Genomic DNA, 22215 nt, shown 5'->3' with positions numbered 1-22215 from the left:
ATGGGGCATCAGTTTAACATCTCACATGAAATACCATACCTCCAACAGTGAACACCTGCCTCAGCACTGCAGTGAGGCATCAGCCTGAATTGTGTGTTCATCTTTCTGGAGTGGAACCTGAACCTATGATCTTCTAACTCGGAGTTCACAGAGCTATACACTGATCCAGGGCTTACAACTAAAATTGCACCATTTTTTGTCATTTGTAACACAACACCAAACAGGGCAACACACTCTCCAGCCGACACAAACATTGTCCATCCAATTGGAGAATAACCATTAACAACAATCTTGACTTGGACATATATATCACCATCCCTTCACTGTCACTGGGTCACAATCTAGAGATAGCACCATTGGGACAAAAGTTGCAGCAGTTCAAGGACAAGGCCACCAGCACTTCATACTCAAAGACAACAAATGTGGCCTTGTCAGCAATGTCCACATCCCAAAAAAAACTAGAAGATTTGGACCTGACATCTAAAACTGTGGAGGCATTGCAAGCCTCTGAGTCTATCACCAGTCAGATCTGAAATAATCCAAATAATTGTTGCAATTCAATATCCTAAATTCATGTATTTTTCTAAGAGATGCACACTTATTTATCCTTGTCATCAATATTTTATTTGAAGAACTGAAACAAACAATAAAATTATTAAAATTGTGAGCCAATTTGACACTGGGGTTATTTTAATCAGCATTTTTCTTGAGTCTGGAAATGCCGCAGACTTTGGGAATGCAACCCTTCAGTAAAGATTATCATGTAGGAAATTAGTTATACTAAAGTACAGTGCTGAATTTGGTAAAGATTTCAAGCTGCTTTCCTTGCCACCGACTCAATTATTAGAGCAATCCAGGTTTACTTCCATTTTATCAGTTTAATCTTTCAAATAAATATTAAATGTGAAATTACATATATTAAAGTGGGACTCCCCGAATTTTTAAATTCTCTTTTCTCTTCTCTGGTATTGCATCAGAACGATGTAGATGCTTTTCGCTTGATTTAAACCTTCAAATTGCATATTAAATGTAAAATGATTAAGTGGAGGCTATTGAATGTGAAGGTTGTTTTAACTATTCTCTCCACTGGCGCTATTAAAACGTTTACGATTTAATTTTAACTCCGTGACAAGTCTACATGTAACATTTACTCAAAGGTGTAAAATTCCTGATGTCAAAGTGGAGTAGATTAAAGGGGGGGGTGACTTTTTATTTTAAAAAAAAACTGTTTCCTTCTCGTCTGATTCCATCATTAAAAGGGTCCCCAGCTGAATTTGACTCGGTGACAAGTTTAGATAAATATTAACTATGGAGCTGTTGAGGCGAAGGTAGAGCTCACGGGGTCCGCAATCACAAGGATGTCGGTTCACGTTAACTTGGTGACAAGTTTCCCTTTTGGATTTATTGGGCCCGTTTCGACTTTTTAACGTCAAGGATTTCAGATCAAGTGGTTCTGAATTTAACAAGACTTTCCCAGCTCGCAGGTCCCCATTTTGCCCTCCGCGGTGATAATTTCCTCCTCCTCCTCCTCCTCCCCCGGTGTCCGTTGCCGGCTCTCCCTGGCTCGGCCTTTTCCTCCCAGCTGGGTGAGGGCCTGCAGGCCCCGGGTTGAGGCCTTGGGTGGGGGGTGGGCTCGATTACCGCCCTCCTTTTCCCGCCCCCCCCCCTTACCGATCGCTGGAATTCGCCCAGCCAGACGGAAGCGCGCTCCTTGCCGGCCGGGTCCGGGTCGTGGTAAAGCGCCTTGACGGCCTGGTAGACGACGGTGAGCGAGGGCCTGTCCCCGGCCATGGCGCCTGGCAGCTCCGGCACGGAGTGGGCAGGACGGTGGGACTGGAAGCCGCTCGATCCCCTGGCGTGGCCCGACTCCGTTCGTTCGGGCGTTTGAAATCAGGATCGGGGTTGAATTTTTCTCTCGTTTTTAAATGTCTTCACCAGCTCTCGCGGCCGCCATTGAGCCCGCACCGGAACTCGGCTTCACACGGCAAGCGTTCCGACTGGAATACCCACCCCCCGCTCCCGGGTTCCGCATAGGCAGGAAGCAGCCAGGTCAAGAGACAACCCCTGGCTGGCCCTCTCTCTCTCTGTTCCGCAAACAGCACGCCCCTGTTTTCCATTCCACGCGGGGTGGGGGGGGGGGGGCAAAACGGTGTTTTGAGTAACTGAAATACCTGGACCCAGCTCTCAATGGAAGAGGACACCCATTTATGTTTTTTTTTTGTTGTTGTTGTTGTAGAAAAATTCAATGTGATTCCCCCTGTAGTCGAATAGCCCGCCCACCCACGAACAAATAGCCACCTAAGATAGTTGAGCGATGCCAGCATTTGTGATACCAAAATGCAGCGGGAAAGGAGAGCAAAACGGATGTTGCAAATAAGGCTGGCATTAATTTCTCCCACTTGTGGTGAAAGAATCCAGAACAAGGGAGGCATAACCTTAAAATTCGGGCTAGGCCATTCGAGGATGATGTCAGGGAGCACTTTTTCACACAAAGGGTCCTGGAAATCTGGGACGCCCTCTCCCCAAAAAAAAAACATTGAGGCTGGGTATTCATGTAAAATGTCAAAACAGGAATGATTGATTTTTGTTGGGCTAAGGATATTAAGGGTTATCAAACCAAGGCAGAAAGGTGGAGTTATGATGCAGTTTAGCCATGATCTAATTATATGGTGGATTTAGCTTGCGGGTCTGAATTACCTTCTGTGTTATCTGCAATATATTGTCAACTTGGTTCAGTTAATAATGCATTCAACATGATTTAGAAGGTTGTGAATTCAAGGCCCACTCCAGGACTTCAGTACATAACCTTGATTGACACTACAGTGTGCATGTATCTCCAATTATATCACAAATGAAAACATGAATTTCAAAGAAAGACATGAGATTGTGACACAATCAAACACACATGACAAAAGGGAGGGGAGGGGAGAGTTTGACAGTGGCATTATGAAAACCAAGGGGGCTAGAAGTGATTCATCTTCAGGGAGGAAGTGATTCATCTGTTGTGCAGAGCCTTTGTCCGACATCATCTGGAGCACTGTGTTTAGTTTTGACCACCAAATTCCAGGAATGGTATATTGGCTCTTGAGAGGGGCCAATGCAGATTCACCAGAATGATTTGGAGAGTATGAGCAGTTGTAGGTTCGAGTTCCACTCCAAAATCTTGACAACTAAACTTTTGGCTGACAACAAAAACCAGTGTAGCACTGAGGGAGTACTGCGTTATCAAAGGTGCCATTTTTGGATGATACGTTAAACTGAGGTCCTCTCAGCTTTCTCATGCAGTCATAAAAGATCCCATGGCACTATTTCAAAGAAGGGGTGGAGAGCTATCCGCATTGTCCTGAGCAGTACTTATACATCAATCAACATTGCTAAAAAAAACATTGTCTGCTCATAGTAACATTGCCATTTGTGGGATCTTGTCATGCTCAAATCCATTGCCATGTTTCCTATTTTACAACAGTGACTGCAGTTTAAAAATACTTAATTGGCTGTAAAATACGTAGGATCTCCTGAGGTGGTAAAAGGCACTATATAAATGCAAGTCTTCCTCTTTTTAAACAATTAAACTAAGAAGCAAGTTGTCTAGACTTAGCTTGTATTCCCTCAAGTTTAGAAGGTTGAAAGACTGACATCTAATTGAAGAGTCTTTGAACTGCTTATGGGATCCGTTAGGGTAGATGGAGAGGAACTATTACCCTCGCTGGAGAAATCCAGGACAAGAGAGGTCAGACTTAAAATCAAAGCTATGCCTTTAGGAGAGAAATCAAGAAGCAATTATTCACACCTTGGGTCATAGAAATCTGGAACCCTCTCCCCCCAAAAGTCTCTGGATGCTGAGTCAACTAAAATTCTCAAGACTGAGATTGATAGTTTTTGTTTGGAAAAGATTACATCGAAATGCATTGAGTCTACAACATAAAAATAGGCCATTTGATCCAACTGAGCCATGTCAGAATTTCTGCTCCACAAGAGCCACCTCTTAGCCCTCTTCATCTAACTCTTGAACACATCCTACTATTCCTTTCTCCCTCATGTTTATCCAGCTCTCCTTAAATGCATCAATGCTATTTGCGTCAACTAGTCCTTGTGGCAATAGTATCACGTTCTAATCACTGAGTGAAGAAATTTCTTCTGAATTCCTTACTGGATTTATTAGTGATAATCTTACATTTATGATCTCTAATTTTGCATTCCCACAATTTTTCTATATCAACATTTTCTCTACATCTATCCTATCAAACCTTTCTAATAATTGTAGGCCATCAGATCACCGCTCAGCTTTCTCTTTTCTAGAGAATAGAGCTCCAATATGTTCAGTCTTTCTTGGCTCAGCCTTCTCTTTTCTCAAGAATAATGCTCCAGTCTGTTCAGTCTTTCTTGATAAGTATATCCTTTCCGTTCTAGCATCAGCCTTGTGAATCTGTTTTGCAACTTTCCAATGCCTTTATATCCTATTTTATAACATGGAGACCAGAACAGTATACAAGGGGATGGTAGTGTAGTAGTAATGTTGCTGGACTAGTAATCCAGAGTCCCAGGTTAATGCCCTGAGGACATGGGTTCAAATGGCAGCTGATGGAATTTAAATTCAATTAACCATTTTTTTTAAAAATCTGGAATATAAAGCTAGTCTCAGTGATGGTGACCATGATAACTACCACTGATTGTTGCAAAAAACCATTTGGTTCACTAATGTCCTTTAGGGAAGGAAATCTGCCATCCTTATCTGATCAGGCCTACGTGTGACTCTAGAACCACAGCAATGTGATTGACTCTTAACCACCCTCTGCAATGGCTAAGCAATTCAGTTCAAGGGCGATTAGGGATAGGCAACAAATGCTGGCAGTGCCCAGATCCCATGAAAGAAGAAAGAAAAGTACTCCAATTGTGTTCTTCAGTGCAAGTTTAACATAATTTCCCTGCTTTTCAATTCTATCCCTCTAGAAATGAATCCCAATTCTTGGTTTTTATTCATGGCCTTGTTAGCATCCGTCGCTACTTTTAGTGAGTTGTGAATGTCTATCCCTAGATCCCTTAATTGCTCCTCTATCCCATTTAGAGTTTTATTATCCAAGAAGTATGTGGCCTCTTTATTCTTCCTACCAAAATGCATCACCTCTCACTTACCAGTATTGAAAATCATTTGCCCATTCTGCAAGTTTACCAGCGTCTTTTTGTATTTTGTCACATTCATTTTATGTTAATTACACTGCCTAATTTGATACCATCTGCAAATTTTGAAGTTGTATTTTCAATTCCCGAGTTCAAATCATGAACGTAGATTGGGAAGAACAGTGGTTCCCAGCATCGGTCCCTGTGGAAGACACTCTGACATTTTGCCAGTCTTTATCCCAACTTCCCTTTTCTGTGTTTTATACCCAGCTTGCTATCCATCCTGCTACTTGTCCCCTGACTCCACATGTTCTGAACTTAGTCATGTGTCTATTATGTAATAACTTACCTTTTGAAAATCCAAATATATTACATCTACTCCATTACCCTTATCTAGTCTTCCTGCTACTTCTTCAAAAAAAATTCAGTATGGTCAAGTATGACCTTGCACTTTGGAATCTGTGCAAACTATTTATATTTACAGTTTATGGATGTTTTTCTTTTACATTGCTGGATAAGAATTCCATTATGTTTCTTACTACTGACATCAAGCTAACTTGTCTATAGTTCCCTGGACTTGTTCTAACTTCCTTTCTTAAATAAAGTAATATATATCAAAAATATTTGGTTGATGATCTTCAGTGTGTCTCTGGTTCATGCGATTTGTCAAGTGTATTAGCGTAGTGGGTGGTGGGTAGTGGTCAGTCTGCTTGTCACCTCTTACTTTCAGCTCTCTCTGCTGGTTAACAGTATAACTATTACAAAAGTGGGCCAAGTGTGTAAGGCTCTCCTGCCAGGACATAGCTCTTCATTAGCAGGCCTTAGGTAGTGCCTCCCCGTGGCGACATACGTAAACAGGGTACCTCACAAGCCCAGACTAAATGACTGGGGTCTCAGAGGAAGCCTGGCCCCCAGATGCATGGCATATAGCCCCAACGACATGCGTTTATGCCCTGGTGCCCATGAACCAGATCCCCAGCTATGGGTAAATAGCCCCACTGCCTTATGGGTGTCTCAGGAGAGACAAAGGAAAAGGGAGTAAACCCTGACAGAAAATCCGGAGTGGAGTCCCACAGGTGGTAATCTGTTACCTATCAGGCAGCTTTCTGACAACTCCTGCAGCAGAGCTGGTACCAAGCGGTACTGGTTTCATCCTTTCCTTTGGACAATACTAGCAATGCAGAGAGTGGGGGGTCCCTGATGCTTGAGCAACTCAGAGTCTCCAAAATATTTGCCTAGGCCTGTGCCCTGGAGAGGACACTCCAGCTTTGTGGTTTATGTTGGCACAGCACGGGAAGAAACAGTTACCAGTTATAAGCTCTTGGTCAGTTAGCATAGAGTATGAGCACCAGGGGTTACCTCCAACAGTAGGAGAGATCATCGCATCTCATTGGATAGTTGCTGCCTGCTTCAAGCTAGGCCACCCCCAGTCTGTTCGGTGCTGCCCCACAATGACCTGCTTGCTTCCAAGAGGCAACACATGAGCATGGAGTGGGTTTCGCAGTAAAAAATGTTCTATTCGAGATGTTTGAATCCCTCACACACAAAGAAACTTCTTATTCTTCACTTGTCAACAAGAACCAGCCGATTAACCTCATGTGCATCTATGCCCTGACACTCAGCCCCAACCCAGATGTCAGGGATCAGTTCTATGAGGCATTTGATGCTGCTATCAATGGAATTCACAGTACCAAGGGACTGTACCTTCTAGAGGACTACATTGCAAGCGTGGGTACCGACTATACAACTTGGCCAACGTGCATAGGGTACCAGGGAATCGGCAAGATGAAAAAAATGGACAGAAGTAGCTGGAGCTATGCTGTAACTATGGAAACTGAGTGGCATACAGCTACTTCCAAACCAAACATGGCACAAAATGTCCTGGAGACATCCGAGATCACGCCACTGGCACCAGCTAGGTCTCATTATCGCTAGACATACCACCCTCAACAGTGTCCTAATCACCGGTAGCTATCACAGCGCTGACTGTGACACTGACCATTCCCTGGTGCGAAGCACCAGGCTTCAGCCAAGGAATATCTACCACTTCAAGAAGAAAGGTTATCTGGATCAATGCTTGCCATACCACTGACCCAGAAAGGAACCAGGAGTTCCTCAACATGCTCCTTCAGGCTCTTTTGGACAACAGCGTCCAAGGCCAGAGTGCACTGTCAAAGTGGGATCATCTGCACAACACCATCTATAACTCTGCACACACTGGGCTGGATTTTCAGCTCGGCACACGGGCGCGCACCCGACATGCACAAAGCGTGAAATAGCGCGCGATGATGTTGATCGAGCATCCCGATGTCACCACCCACTCACGATATTTCAGTTGACAGGCGCGCAGAGGAGTCGGCGGCATGCCCGCCAACAATTAAGAGAGCTGTTCTTTCTTTACCGGAAGGAAGGATTTGTGCCTCATGACATGGGTGATGCAAAAGTAGTCACCTTATACAAAAACAAAGGGGATCACAGTGACTGTAACAATTGCCGAGAGATCTCCTTGTTAAGTATTGTGGGGATGGTCTTTGCTCACATTGCTCTGACCAGATTGCAGACCCTAGCATTACACACCTACCCTGAGTCTCAGTGCGACTTCAAAGCTGACAGATCAATAGTTGACATGACTTTCTTACTTCGGCAGTTACAGGAGGAGTGCCCCGAACAGCACAGGTCACTCTACATTGTTTTCATAGGCCCCACCAAGGCCTTCGACCTTGTCAGCAGAGGCAGATTCTTTAACTGTTGTAGAAAATAGGCTGCCCTCCTGGACTCCTGGGTGTCATTTCTTCTTTCCACGGGAACATGCACAGTTTCATCAGTGACAATGGAGCATCATTGGAGGCTTTCAAGACCAGCAGCAGCATAGAGCAGGGCTACGTCCTGGCACCAACTCTCTTAGGCTTATTTTTCACCATACTGCTATCGTACGCTTTCAGTGGCTCAAATGAGGGTGTTTACCTGCATGCCAGAGTTGACTGCAAGCCGTTCAATTTGGCAAGACTGCATGCCAAGGCCTAAGTGCACTGGAGGGGGTGCAGAGGAGATTCACCAGGATGTTGCCTGGGATGAAACATTTAGGTTATGAAGAGAGGTTGGGTAGACTTGGGTTGTTTTCGTTGGAGCAGAGAAGACTGAGGAGCGACCTGATCGAGGTGTACAAGATTATGAGGGGCATGGACAGGGTGGATAGGGAGCAGCAGTTCCCCTTAGTTGAAGGGTCAGTCATGAGGGGACATAAGTTCAAGATGAGGGGCAGGAGGTTTAGGGGGGATGTGAGGAAAACCTTTTTTACCCAGAGGGTGGTGACGGTCTGGAATGCGCTGCCTGGGAGGGTGGTGGAGGCGGGTTGCCTCGCATCCTTTAAAAAGTACCTGGATGAGCACTTGGCACGTCATAACATTCAAGGCTATGGGCCAAGTGCTGGTAAATGGGATTAAGTAGGTAGATCAGGTGTTTCTCAAGTGTTGATGCAGACTCAATGGGCCGAAGGCCCTCTTCTGCATTGTGTGATTCTGTGATTCTGTGAAGTGTGTAATGTCCTAGGCCATGAGTTGCTGTTTCCTGATGATGCCACACTGGCATCACATACTGAGGTTCACTTACAATGGTTTGTAGATTGGTTCTCCTGGGCCTGCTAGGAGTTTGGATTGACAATCAGTGTCAGGAAGACCAAGGTTATGGACTGGGGTGTAGAGACTTCACCTTCCATCAACATCGACAACCTCACCCTGGAGGTTGTCAACAGCTTCACATACCTTGTATCAACAATTACCAGCAACCAGTCCCTACTGAAATCAGTACCAGGATTGCCAAGGCTGCAGCTGTCTTGTTAAAGCTGAAAAGTCATGTGTGGACCAACAGCAAACTAACTGAAAATACAAAGCTCCATGTGCCCCAGGCTTCTGTCCTCAGCACCATCCTTTACAGTAGTGACGTATGGACAACTGAAGCAAGTCAAAAAAAAGCAGCTGAACAGCTTCCACCTCCACTGCCTCAGAAGAATATTGGGCATCTCCTGGCAAGACAGAGTGCCAAGTACCAAAGTACACCCATTTGCCTCTTGAGTCAGCGGTGACTCCATTGGCTGGGTTATGTGAGCCAAATGGAAGACAGCCACACCCCAAAGACATGCTCTAAGGCATGTTCGCTAATGGCACAAGACCAACATCTCCCATGCTCGCACCTGCAATACAAGGATGTCTGCAAGTGAGAATTCGAGTTGACTGGGATCGGAGTTGGTGTATGGGAAGTCCTCACTGCTGACCGGAGTGCCTGGAGACAAGCAGTCAGGAAGGGCGTGGAAAAAGCAGAGGACAAAAAAAAATGACCAGATGTGGAAAAGAGAGCCCGTCGGAAGGAAAAAGCATCAGTCGACCTTGGGCTATCGCTATTGATCTGTGCCAGCTGAGGAAGGGACTGCCGCTCACGAATCAGCCTCTACAGCCACAACAGACGATGTTCAATACAGAAGTGACATACACCCTGGATGCAGTCCATTGTTTCCGGAGACAGACAGCTGCTATCACATAGAAAATCTTGCCTGGGGTGCTGCTCACTGAACTAATAACTGTAGATCAAAGATTTATATAGAATTACATAGAAAGTTGCAGCACAAAAACAAGCCATTCGGCCCAACTGGCCTGTGCCAGCATTTGTGCTCCATATGAGCCTCCTCCCACCCTACTTCATCTAACCCTATAAGCATAATCTTCTATACCTTCCTCCGTCAAGTGTTTATTTAGATTCCCCTAAATTCATCCATGTTATTTGCTTCAACTACTCCATGTGCCATGTGGTAGCAAGTTTGAGGAGGTCAAGAATTTCACCTCCTCTGATATAGATAAACCATCTCTAAGCAGCCATTTTAGCTCTCATTGGAATCATTCCAAAACCAGGGTTGTGGAATTGCACGCATGCTTAAACAGAGTTTGTGTCAAGTTATGGCAGTAGGACGGGAAAATCCCGAGGGTATTCACTATAAAATTCATATCATGTCTGCAGTACTGCAAACTGGGCAGACGTTTGGTCTTTTGACATTGTTAATTCCTAAGAAAATGGGTGTCATTGACCTAAGATGTAAACTCTGTTCCACTATTTGCAGATGCTGCCTGACATCTGAGTATTTCTGGCATTTCTGTTTTTATTTCAAATTTCCAGCATCTGCAGTATTTTGCTTTTGTATCAGGATGGAAACTAAGGTTGGAGGAAGCATTTTCCTCCAGTACTGGTAGATGGCACTATAACCATTCTATACAGCTACATTATGAAGCATCCTTGGTCAGATTATACAGTATTTGAAGTACTGTACTGTGCACAGTTCTGGTATCCATATTACAAAAAGGATATAGAGGCATGGGAGAAGGTGCAAAAAAGATTTACAAGTATAATACCAGAACTGTGAGGTCATAGCTATCAGGGAAGAATGAACAGGCTGGGACTGTTTTCTCTAGAAAGAGAAGGGTGCATGTAGAGTTCCTTAATATTGTGAAGAGGTTTGATAGGTTAGACACAGAGAAGATGCTTCTACTTACTCACCAATAACCTGCTTACTAATGCTCAGTTGGCAGAACCATTTGGCTCCAGACCTCATGACAGCCTTAGTCCAAACATGGACAAAAGAGCTGAATTCTAAAGATGAGGTGAGAGCAGCTACCCTTCATATCAAGGCCTTTAATGTGGCTGCATTTGATCAAACATCAATGAAATTGAAGTCAATGGGAATTGGGGCCAACTCTCCACTTGCTAGACTTGTAAAAGGCAGATCATGCTTGACTAATCCAATTGAATTTTTTGATGAAGTAACAGACAAGGTTGATGAGGAGAATGCAATGGATGTTGTCTGTATGGATTTTAAGAAAGAATTTGACAAAATACCACATTAAAGGCTAGTTAACAAAATTGAGGCTCATGAAATAGGAGGGGCAGTTTCAGCCTGAATTTAAAAAATGGCTTAAGGGTAGAAAACAGTGAGTGGTATTAAATGGCTATTTTTCAAAATGGAGAATGGTAGTGTTGTTCCCAAAGGGTCAGTGCTAGGATCACTATTTTTTTTGATTTTTGTATATATATATAATATATATAAATGACTTGGATTTTGAAGTACAGAGTAAAATTCAATTGCAACAGGACGTAGATAGGCTAGTAGAGTGGGCAGACAAGTGGCAGATGGAATTTAATACAGAGAACTGTGACAATGCATTTTGGCAGAAGGAATTGGGAGAGGCAATATCGAATTAATGGTTCTAGATAGTGTGCAGGGATAGAGGGATTTTGGGGTGCATGTGCACAGATCCTTGAGGGTGGCAGGATGTATTGAGATACTAATTAGCAAAGCATGTGGAATCTTGAGTTTCGTAAATAGTGGTATTGAGTACAAAAGTCGGAAAATGAACCTTTATAAAGTTCTGATTAGGCTACAATTAGGGTATTGCATCCAGTTCTGGTTACTGCATTTTAAGAAGGATGTGAGGGTCCTTGAGCAGCTACCAGGTTTACCAGAATATTTCCAGAAAAAGGTGATTTTAGCTCCAAAGTTAGGTTGGAGAAGCTGAGGTTGTTCTCCTTGGAGCAAGCGAGACTAAGGGGAGATTTGATAGAGGTGTATAAGATTATAACAGGTTTAGAAAAGGTAGACAAAGAAAATCCGTTCTCATTAGTTTATGTTACAAGGACTAGGGGACACAGATTGAAGGTTAGGCAAGCGATGGAGGGAGAATGTGACAAAGAACTTTATTACGCAGGGATTAATAATGACCCGGAACTTGCTATCAATGAGGGCAGTGGAAGTGGAGATGATAAATGATTTCTTCATCTCCTTCAGTCCTCCTTCAAACTGTGAAATTCCTCATCTCCTTCAATCCCCACTCAAACTGCAATCTGCAAGCTTCTAAATCTCTAATCTTGATGTAATTTGACAAGTACAGATCGGCCATGATTTAATTGAATGCCAGAAGAGACTCGAGGAGCTGAGTGGTCCTCTCCTGTTGCTATGTGAATTATTTCCTACTTTGCCTCATCTATTCCCCTTAGTCTTGCTGGTTTCTTGCACCATGGGTTTTGACCGTTAAATTCAGAGAGATAAATCTGTTTACTGGGCTGGCTTCAAACTCTGCCAAAGTCCAGGATTTCAATATGAACATCCAGAGCAAGACTGGAGTAAATGAAGCCAATTAAGTGAATAAATGAACAGATTCCCGTTAACAGGTTTGATAATAAACTTCATGAATTTCACAGTTGGAAAAGTGCTATAATTTGCATTTTGAACCAGCAAAGAAAAGAAAGCACTTTTCTCAACCTCTGGATATCCCAAAGTGCTTTTTAGCCAATTAAGTACTTCTGGAGTGCAGTCTGTCTAGTACCATTACAAGGTTTCCAAACCACCTGTCCTTGCATGACATGGCAGTGGCATTAAGTATTCAGTTGTAATGGGTGTAGGAAGTTCCCATGATGTTTCAATGGGTAAATTCATCGTATTGTATGGCACTGAATCATACGGGCTGAGGGATCTGTTTTGATCTTTTGCCTATGCTGAGTTAGTTGATCTCAGGTGGTACAGCTATTCAGGTCAATACAATTCATCTCAGTGCCTCTGAGCTCAAAGGAAACATAGGCAGCCAGAGTACCCACTCTTATCTGCACTCTTGGCCTTAACAGTGAACATGTGTGCACATCTGGAATACAATGCCTGTATTCCTTAATTGTGATGCCTCCAGGGTTGAATAGGCTGCTACACGTCATTGCACACAAGAAGAATTGTCACTTGGCTTAGTTCTCAGGGTGGTCATAAACCTGCACAGCAGGACTCCAAAAAGAACCAGGGGGGAAAGAGCAAAAGATTATGAGGGTGTGGATGAAGAAAACACAGATGGACAAGGTTGGCTTTCTGTAGCAAAGATCCTGGGGGCAATGCAAGGTTGGTTGAAATTTATTTGAGAAGGTTGGAGTTGTGAGAGTGGAATTATACAGGAAAGAAACTTTGTAAAATAAAACTATTGCAGTGAGATTTGTGGTTTATATGCATTCAGTGAAAAAGAAAAAAAACAGGGCTCGTCCGGGATTTGAACCCGGGACCTCTCGCAATTTCATCCATTCCCTAAGCGAGAATCATGCCCCTAGACCAACGAGCCCTTCTCCAGATGTTCTGTTTCTCACTCGTTAAGAACAGCCACGTCTCTATGCTTTCCATGCACACAGCAGCTGTAGGGAGGAATGTTCAGGTTACAGAAACAGAGCCTGCACATAGAGCCAGCACAGAGTATCTACAGTCTTAATATGCTCAAGATGAACTTAGTCTCATCATTCCCACCCAACCTTTCAGACAAAATGACACCCACTGGTTGTTCTAATACAGTGCAAGATAGCTGTCTATTTATGTGTGTTTATACAGTACAGATTCCCTTTAACAGATTTGATCATAAATTTCATGAATTTCACAGTTGGAAAAGTGCTATAAGTTGCATTTTAAACCAACAAAGAAAAGAAAACACTTTTCCCAACCTGTGAATATCCCACAGAGATAAAAACAAAAAACTACTGCGGATGCTGGAAATCCAAAACAAAAACAGAATTACCTGGAAAAACTCAGCAGGTCTGGCAGCATCGGCGGTGAAGAAAAGAGTTGATGTTTTGAGTCCTCATGACCCTTCAGCAGAACTGTTCTGAACTAGAACTTTACAAACACACCTTCCATGGCTATCAAGTCCTGAATTGGGATTTGAACCAAGAGATGGGGACACTACCACTGCATCTCAAGACCTTGATAGATAACCTATTTTAGGTGTTGGCTAAGGGAAATATTGATCAGGACACAAGATGAGAACTCCCCTGCTCTTCTTCAACTAATGGCAAGGAATTTTATACAGATGTCTCTTCCAAAAGACAGCACCATTCATAGTGCTAACCTCGATTATATGTGTAAAATTTTGGAGTGTGTCTTGAATCCACAAATTTCTTTTAATTCATTCACGGATGTGGGCTTCGCTGGCTGGGCCAGCATTTATTGCCCATCCCCAGTTGCCCTTGAGAAGGTGGCGGTGAGCTGCATTCTTGAACCACTGCAGTCCATGTGGTGTAGGTACACCCACAGTGCTGTTCGGAAGGGAGTTCCAGGATTTTGACCCAGGAGTCCTAGTTTCGACCCCTGAAGTTTTCAGACCAGCTATTTGGCTATGGAGGGAACTACACCAAAGCCTTACCCTATCCTCTTTTGACATGTGCATTGTCCAGCAGGGGTAGCTGAGCAATGATCAGGAGCAGGAGCAGGAGCTTTGGCTGATTCCCCTCACTGCCCTAGCATACAGAGGTTAATTTTATTACCCCAAATACCAGCTGGTTCAGATCAGACAACTCAGTACAGATTAAAGTCTATACTTTCCTGGTCTGCATGTTTCCATTACATGTTGCCCAGCTGACAAGGAACATGTGTGTGTGTTATGCTGCTGTTGGATGTCTATGTAATCTGATCCATCCTCCGTACAGCTCCTATATACAGCCTGTAGTAGCAAAGACGTGGCAGTTCTGAGAGAGAGAGAGAAGTTAAAAATCTTCAGTCACAGTCAGAGGAGGGCTCGTTGGTCTAGGGGCATGATTCTCGCTTAGGGGAGCTCACCAAGCTAAGCTGCGAGAGGTCCCGGGTTCAAATCCCGGACGAGCCCTAGTTTTGGCCTAATGATAAAGGAATAATCATTTTTATATAATTTCTTAATGATCCTCCATCAGTCAGAGGCTCATGGTTTATTTTTTTTTAGAGATCAGAGCTATAGCTTTAACCCATTTGTCAGGTTTTTCCCTTCACCTCCTGCACCTTCTGATTCTTGCTGGGGTACAGATCCATCCTACAGAACCTTGCTTATGTGGCCAGTCTTCATGCGCGAGTTGCGACGTAGAATGTCAGCAGGTTATTCAGCTGTGGAGGGCATCATGAACTGTTGGATCGTGGATTCTGGATTCAAGTCCCACTCCAGAAACTCAAGCACACAATTGAACCTGATGTTCCCAGTGCAGGACTGAGGGAGTGCTGTACTGTCAGAAGTGCCATCTTTTGAATGAGACATCGAATTGAGACACTGTTTGCCTATAGCTGGATGTAAAAGATCCCACGGCACTACTTGTAGAAGGGCAGGGAGTTCTCTGGTGTCTTGGGCCACATTAATTCCCCTTCCAGCACCACTAGTACATATAATCTGGTCATTTATCCCATTGCAGTTTGTTGTACGCAAATTGGCTGTTACATTTCCTATGTTACAGCAGTGATTAAACTCAAAAGTAATTCATTGGCTGTAAAGAACTATGGTATATCCTGAGGTGGTGTCATATAAATGCAAGTTCTTTCTTTCTAGCCTAATATCCATTTGAACACCCTTTCCACCAGAGGATACTGGATAGCAAATGGGAGCTGGAAGTCTAGCTAAGTTCCTCCCAAGCCTTGGGATACTGAGGCCAATTGTATCACTGCAAATTCTTCCCAAGCTGTGATCAGCAAACTCAGCACAGTGCCAACAATAAGAAGAAACTGTTCTCAGTTGCATGAGAGTCAGAAACCAGAGGATACAGATTGAAGTTGATTGACAAAAGAACCAGAAGAGAGAACCTTTATTAGGCAGTGAGTTGTTACGATCTGGAATGAACTGCCTGAAGGGGTGGCAGAAGATTCAATACTAATTCCTTTTCCAAACAAAATTGAATAAATACTTAAAAAAGGAAACACTTGCAGGGAAGTAGGCATGGGCACAATGGACTGAATGGCCTCCTTCTATGCTGTGTTATATGATTCTAACATGGAACCCTCAGGTCTAAAGTTCAGTACTGGGCAATCAGGAAAGCAACCAGCAGTGGCACAGTTGTTACCACTTCTGTCCCTAAATCTCTACGTTCAAGTCCCACTCTGCATTGTTGTAGGTGCTACCTTCCAGGTGAAATGTTAAACTGAGGCCTTGTTTGCTGCTTGTGGTTGTAAAATATCCCATAGCACTACCTTGAAGAAGACCAGAGGAGCCATCCCGGATGTCCTGGTCAATATATAACCCTCAACCTACATCACAAAAACAGATTATCTGGTCATTGCTGTTTGCTATACACAACATTGGCTGCTGTGTTTCCTACATTACAACAGTGGCGACACATCAAAAATACTTAGTTGGCTGTAAGGTGTTTTGAGATGTCTGGTGGTCTTGAAAAGTGCCATGTACTTAGGAGTAGGCCATTCAGCCCTTCAAGCCTGCTCTACCATTCAGTAAGATTATGGCTGATCTGGTTGTGGTCTCAACTCCACTTTGCTGTCTGCCCCCCACCCCCATAGACAAGGGTTATCAAAAAACTGTCTAACCCAGCCTTGAATAAATTCAATGACCCAGCCTCCACTGTTTTATGGGAAGTGAATTCCACATAGTAATCACCCTCTGAGAGAAAGAAATTCTCCTTATCCCTTTCCTGAAAGGTAGACCTCTTATTCTTAAACAGTAAATGCAGGCCTCTCTTTTTTAACTATTTCCTTCACTTTCAGATGCTGACATTATTGCTGTAAATTTTCGACTTTTTCCATTCCCTTTCTTGCCACAAGATCTCCCATTGGAAGCCCTGACACTTCAGCTATTGGGCTTTCTCCAGGAATTTTTTTTATTTATGCTGAATGCAAAAGTTAACCTCCATAAGCAGTCATTGATACTTGACTTTCTGTAGAAAGTTTCTAAGATGTCTGTGTGTGAATACTTAATCTTTGCAATATTGGAATGTACGGTAAAAATAATACCAGTTGCCACTGTTTATTCCTGATCTCTCTGACTGAAGGAAATGGTCACCCAACAGATTGTTAGTTCAAACTAAGACAGCTAAACCCTATTTATTAAGGCATAAGAATAATCAAGAGTAGAATTTATATCAGCATTTTTTGATAGATTATATACACTATTTCACTTATTACCTATACCATCAGCTCCAAAACAATAAAGCTCCAAATACTTAGTGATTCTCCTCAATCATAACTTTTCTTTTACTTGGGACTGATCCCTTTAGGAATTTCCTACTGGCCCTAGCTTTGGAACGTTGGAATGGTAAGTGAGAAATTATTGAAGGATTATATATTATACACTTTTCTTTATTCATGTTCAAGTTAATACAAAAATTTTGGAAAAGTGCCTTCACTATCAAAAAACTACAATTGAAATAAAATTTTAAAAGCATAATTGCAAATTTCAGAATTTTGGTTCAAGTAATTCACACAAAATCAGAATGAAGCATAAACATGAGAGTCTTGGAGAGTCTTCTCTCACCCCCCCCACCCCCCCACCTTAAACCAGCTTACATTTCACCCCTCTCCTATTTTTACTTAGTTCTGTTGAAGGGTCATGAGGCCTCGAAACGTCAACTTTGTTCTTCTCTGCCGATGCTGCCAAACCTGCTGAGTTTTTCCAGGTATTTCTGTTTTTGTATGAGAGTCTTGTTTACTGGACCCTTTCACGGGACAGCTGTAACAGAGGTCAATAATATTTGCAAATCCAGTGTAGAAGACTGTAAATATAGTGGATTATTTTTCTTAGCTGGATACATTTTCCAACACTTAAAAGAAAGACTGGTCTTTATACCTTCCATAAACTCAGGACACTGTAAAATGCAAAGCTAATGAAGTACTTTGGAAGGATAATCAATATTGTAATATAAAAAACATGACAGTTAACTTGTGCACACAGCAAGGTATCACAAATAACTATGAGATAAATGATTGGATAATGTTTTTATTGATGTTGGTTGAGGGATAAATACTGGCTGAAATATCAGGAAGAACTCCTCCTCTCCACTTCTTCAAAGTAGTGCTGTGGGATCTTTTGAATCCATGAGAGGGCAGACGGGGCCTCAATTTAATGTCTTACCCAAAAGGCAGAACCACTGACAGTGCAGCATTCCCTCGGCATTAAACTGAAATGCCAGCCTAGATTATGTGCTCAAATCTTTGGAATGTGGCTTAAACCTGAGAGGTGAGAACATTACCAACTGAGCCACATGAAACACTGACAACATAATCAGAGGTGAGGCATCAACACATTACACAGCAATGTGGATTCCCAACTTCCTCCCAACCAAAAATCTTTCATAGAGTATAATCACAGAAGATGTTTTAAAGTGCTTGTCCCTACAACCACCCCTCGCCCCCCCTCAACTTCTCTCTCCCCCGCCCACCTTAAACCAGCTTATATTTCACCCCTCTCCTAACTATACTCAGTTCTGCTGAAGGATCGTGAGGACTCGAAGCGTCGACTCTTTTCTTCTCCACCGATGCTGCCAGACCTGCTGAGTTTTTCCAGGTAATTCTGTTTATGTTTTAAAGTGGTACAAGTATTAAGCTGTTTGTATTGCTTCCCCAATCAGTTGATATTTTTAGGTGTTTCTTGTATACAGAACGGCATCAGAGTTAGGAAGAGAAACTTTGGAAACATCACACCCAACAGCCATAGCCTGGAACTATATTGTGACACATTGTGTGGAGGGAGCTTTGCTCTGCATTTAAATCATGCTGTACCTGACCTGGGTTTGTTAGATGACAGTGTGAGGGAGCTTTGCTCTGTATCCAACTCATGCTGTACCTGCCCGGGGAGCAATTGATGGGGCAATGTAAAGAGAACATTACTTTGTATCTAAGCTGTGCTATACCTGTCCTGGGAGAGTTTAATGGAGCTGTGTAGAAGGAGCTTTAGCTATATCGAAACTTTACTGTGAACAGAAGGTGAAAGTAGTTGATCAGAGAGATGTCTTCACTTTTCACAAGAGTCTAATATGTACTGTAGTGGATAGGCAGCACTTTGGGACATTCTAGGGGATGTAATGTAGTGTTACATATCCTCTCACAGGCAGAGACCTCCCCTCAATACATCCCGGAGGAGACTGTTGCTGCCTGTAGGTGAGGAACTCGAGCCTCTCTCCCTGTGTCCAGGCTGAGAATGCAGAGACGTGGCAGTTTGTAGAGAGAGAGAGAGAGGTTAAACATCTGGCAGAACACTACAATGATGCTCATTGGTCTAGGAATATGATCCTTCCATAGGGTTTTTTGTAAGTTTAAAATATGAGATCATGAATGAATCCTTATTTTAAAAAAAGCTTTACTCTTAGTGAAAGGTGTTTTTTTTAAAAAAAATAAAGTTTTCTGTTTGTAAAGAAAGATCTAATTCTCACTTTTCAAATTAAGACAGTTAAAGTTTAGAACAATCTTTACATCCCTCCTGAATTCCTAATAGTGTGACTTCCAGGTGTGTCATCAGCCTGCAGAGCATAAAATCTACAGAAAGCAACAGGCACACAAGGATAGGATCGGAAATCAGTTACTCCGTAAACTTCAGTTCACCCAAAACTCTGAATTTGTACCAATTTCCATTTTCCCCATCACCCCATCCTCGCTTATCTACATCCACTCCTGGTTCAGCAGCTCCTCGATTTTAAAAAATCTCTTCCTTATTTACATACAGTCAGTGTGGGGACAGTATACACATACAGACACTCACTCAGCGCTGGTGTAATCAGTCTTACAGGGGAAACAAAAATAAATATTTGGAGCACCTTATCACGTGTCTCAATGTTGCAAAGTGCTTCCCATCCTATGGGTTACTTTTGAAGTGCAACTACTGTTGTTGTGTCGGCAAAAATGACACTGCCAGTTAGCAAAATGACTAACCAGAATTTGTTCTCTTTGATGATGTTAGTTAAGGAAGAATGTTGGTCAAACTGGACCTTTTCATAACCACCCAAATTATTGAATGAGGAAATGGAGGCATCGGTTTGTCATCTCATGAAAATGATTGCAGCTCAGCCTCCTACACTGTTCCAAAGCTCAAGGCAAGCCTGAGAAACAGCACTCATTTAGATTAGTTACTTTGCAGCCTTGTGATCTCAACATTGATGTCAAAAATTTCAGAACATAACCACAGCTCCCATTTTTCAGACAGTGGGTAATTCTATTGTTTCTATTGTTACCACTTTCTTTTGCTTCATTACCCCTTTTGTCCTGCATCATCACCCATTTTGTCATTTATTCACAGACCATCTCTTTGTCCCTCACGCCCCTCCCTTTGCCTTTAAACTGCTAAATCTAACTTCTCCCTTGAGTGATGAAACCCATCAGCCTTAAATGTTAATTGTTTCCCTTCAGATGCTTCTTGAACTATGAGCTTTTCCAGTATTTTCTGTTTTAATTTCAGAATCAACAGTATTTTGTTTGAGAACAATTACTGGTTTGTGAAGATAATTTGGAGCTCACCTGACATTCTGGTGTGTAAAAACACTTTTATATAGCTTCTTTCATGACCTCAGGGTATCTCGAAAAACACTTTACAGCTCATACAATTCTTTGCCCGTGGAGTCACTGATGGAATGTAGGAAATGCAGTGGCCAAGTTTGCACACACCAGATTCCCACAAACAACAACGTAACCAGGTCATCTACTTTTAGGTGTTTGGTGAAAGCGTTTAAAGGCAGTGAGGGACAAATTTAAACAGGGCTTCTTCTCAAGTGCAAAATCCAGAACGACATATCCAATTTAGTATAACTTAGGGGGAAGTGCTGCATCAAGAGGTACCATCTTTTAGATGAGACAATAAATTATGATCCTGCCTGTCCTTGCAGGTGGATGTAAAAGATCCCATGGCAACAATTTTGAAGAGTGCAGGTGTGCTCTCCAGTGTCATTGCCAATATTTAACCCTCAGTCGACATCATTAAAAACGATCTGGTCATTTTTAAATGCGGTTGGAGACCTTCCTGTGTGTAAACTGGTTGCCACATTTTCTATATTACAACAGTAACTACACTTCAGTTATACTTCATTGGCTGTATAGTGGTTAGGACAGCCTAAGGTCTTTAAAGGTGACCAAAAGTTTGATCCGAGGCAGGCTTTAAAGAGCATCTTAAAGATGGAGAGGGGCAGAAATGCAAGGATGGGATTCCAGAGCTTAGGTCTAAAGCAGATGAAGGCACCGTCACCAATTAACAGCATTAACAAGAGACCAAAATTAGAGGAGTGCAGAGATTGGTGGGTTGTAAGGCTGGAGGATGGTGCAGAGGAAGAATTTGAAAACAATGAGAATTTAAAAGAAATGAGGCATTGCCAGACTAGAAGCCTATATAGGTCAGCTAGCACAGGGGCAATGGGTGATCAGGATGTAGCGAGTGATGAAAATTAAAGAATTCTACTTCAGAGACTCTCTCTTTGTTAAGCTAATTAAAATCAAGTAATCATTGACATCTTTAAACAATCCAATTATACTTTGTAACAGGGCCCATTTGATTGATATGTTCAGCTTCAGCAATGCAAATGATGATTAAAATTCTACCTACTCCTAAGTGCAATTTAAAACAAGCAAAGAATATCTTTGAACTATGTACATCAGCTTTACTGTTATTTCAGTCCAATTCCTAATGCATAAATCTATTTGATTGTTCAACTTGGTTAGTAAGCAATGGATAGAGATCATAATTTCTTGTGGGATTTTCTTAGGCGATTTGAGGCTGCATATCCCCATCCATATCTGAAGCCAAGATGAAAAACTTTGGAAGCAGGTCCACAAAGCCACAAAAAAATGTTAGAGCTGGAAGTTGGTAAACCAAGATTAAACACTTAATCAAACAGAAGCTAAAAACCACAAAATATGTCACAACTGCACTTTAATAGATTGCATCTTAGCACAGGAGGGCTAGAAAGTTTAGCTGAGATATGACAAGAATTCCGTTGGAATAATTGAGCACTTCAGGGATAGCTTTCATGCAATCTCTGAAGTGCTCATGTATTCCAAAGTAAGAACCACCTTTTTGCTTTTAACTCATGTCAGGAAGTTGGCATTGCAACCTACCTGTGATATGTTGAAAGAAGAATGGAAACTAAATCTTTGTAAATTTATTCTCCAGCCTTGACTATTAGAGTGTAAGCAGATTCTGTTGAGTGACTATGTTTAGGAAGTAGGGTAAAATTACTGTTCCATGACCATTTAAGACTATTGATTGACAATAAATACCCAGCCACTGTAATGTAATCCTCAATTTTTAAACCAGGATGATGATGGCATCAGATATTGTGAAAAAGTGTTTGCTGATCTGTCCCTAAATCCAACTTCCTCTT

At 42.4% G+C, this 22215-nt stretch overlaps 1 protein-coding gene and 2 non-coding genes across 3 annotated transcripts in view; 1 reads left to right on the top strand and 2 right to left on the bottom strand.

Annotated features, from left to right (window-relative positions):
• Nucleotides 1–1872, bottom strand: part of tnpo3 (transportin 3) — a 60672-nt gene extending 58800 nt beyond the window's left edge. The window contains exon 1 of the mRNA XM_078553131.1: nt 1672–1872. Within this exon, the coding sequence (XP_078409257.1) occupies nt 1672–1791 (120 nt within the window). The 5' untranslated portion in view covers nt 1792–1872. The remainder of the gene's footprint in view (nt 1–1671) is intronic.
• An 11294-nt stretch (nt 1873–13166) lies between these two features.
• trnap-agg (transfer RNA proline (anticodon AGG)) lies at nt 13167–13250 on the bottom strand. Its single transcript is given in 2 exon segments — nt 13167–13202; nt 13215–13250. It is a non-coding gene; the product is annotated as a tRNA-Pro (tRNA).
• Nucleotides 13251–14687: 1437 nt separating this feature from the next.
• On the top strand, nt 14688–14777 carry trnap-agg (transfer RNA proline (anticodon AGG)). The gene is given in 2 exon segments: nt 14688–14723; nt 14742–14777. It is a non-coding gene; the product is annotated as a tRNA-Pro (tRNA).
• Nucleotides 14778–22215: the final 7438 nt, after the last annotated feature.

This window comes from Cetorhinus maximus, chromosome 12 (genome assembly GCF_964194155.1).
Source record: "Cetorhinus maximus chromosome 12, sCetMax3.hap1.1, whole genome shotgun sequence".
NCBI lineage: Eukaryota > Metazoa > Chordata > Chondrichthyes > Lamniformes > Cetorhinidae > Cetorhinus > Cetorhinus maximus.
The sequence above is the reverse complement of the archived record's forward strand: the minus strand, read 5'-3'. Positions and strand labels throughout refer to the sequence as shown.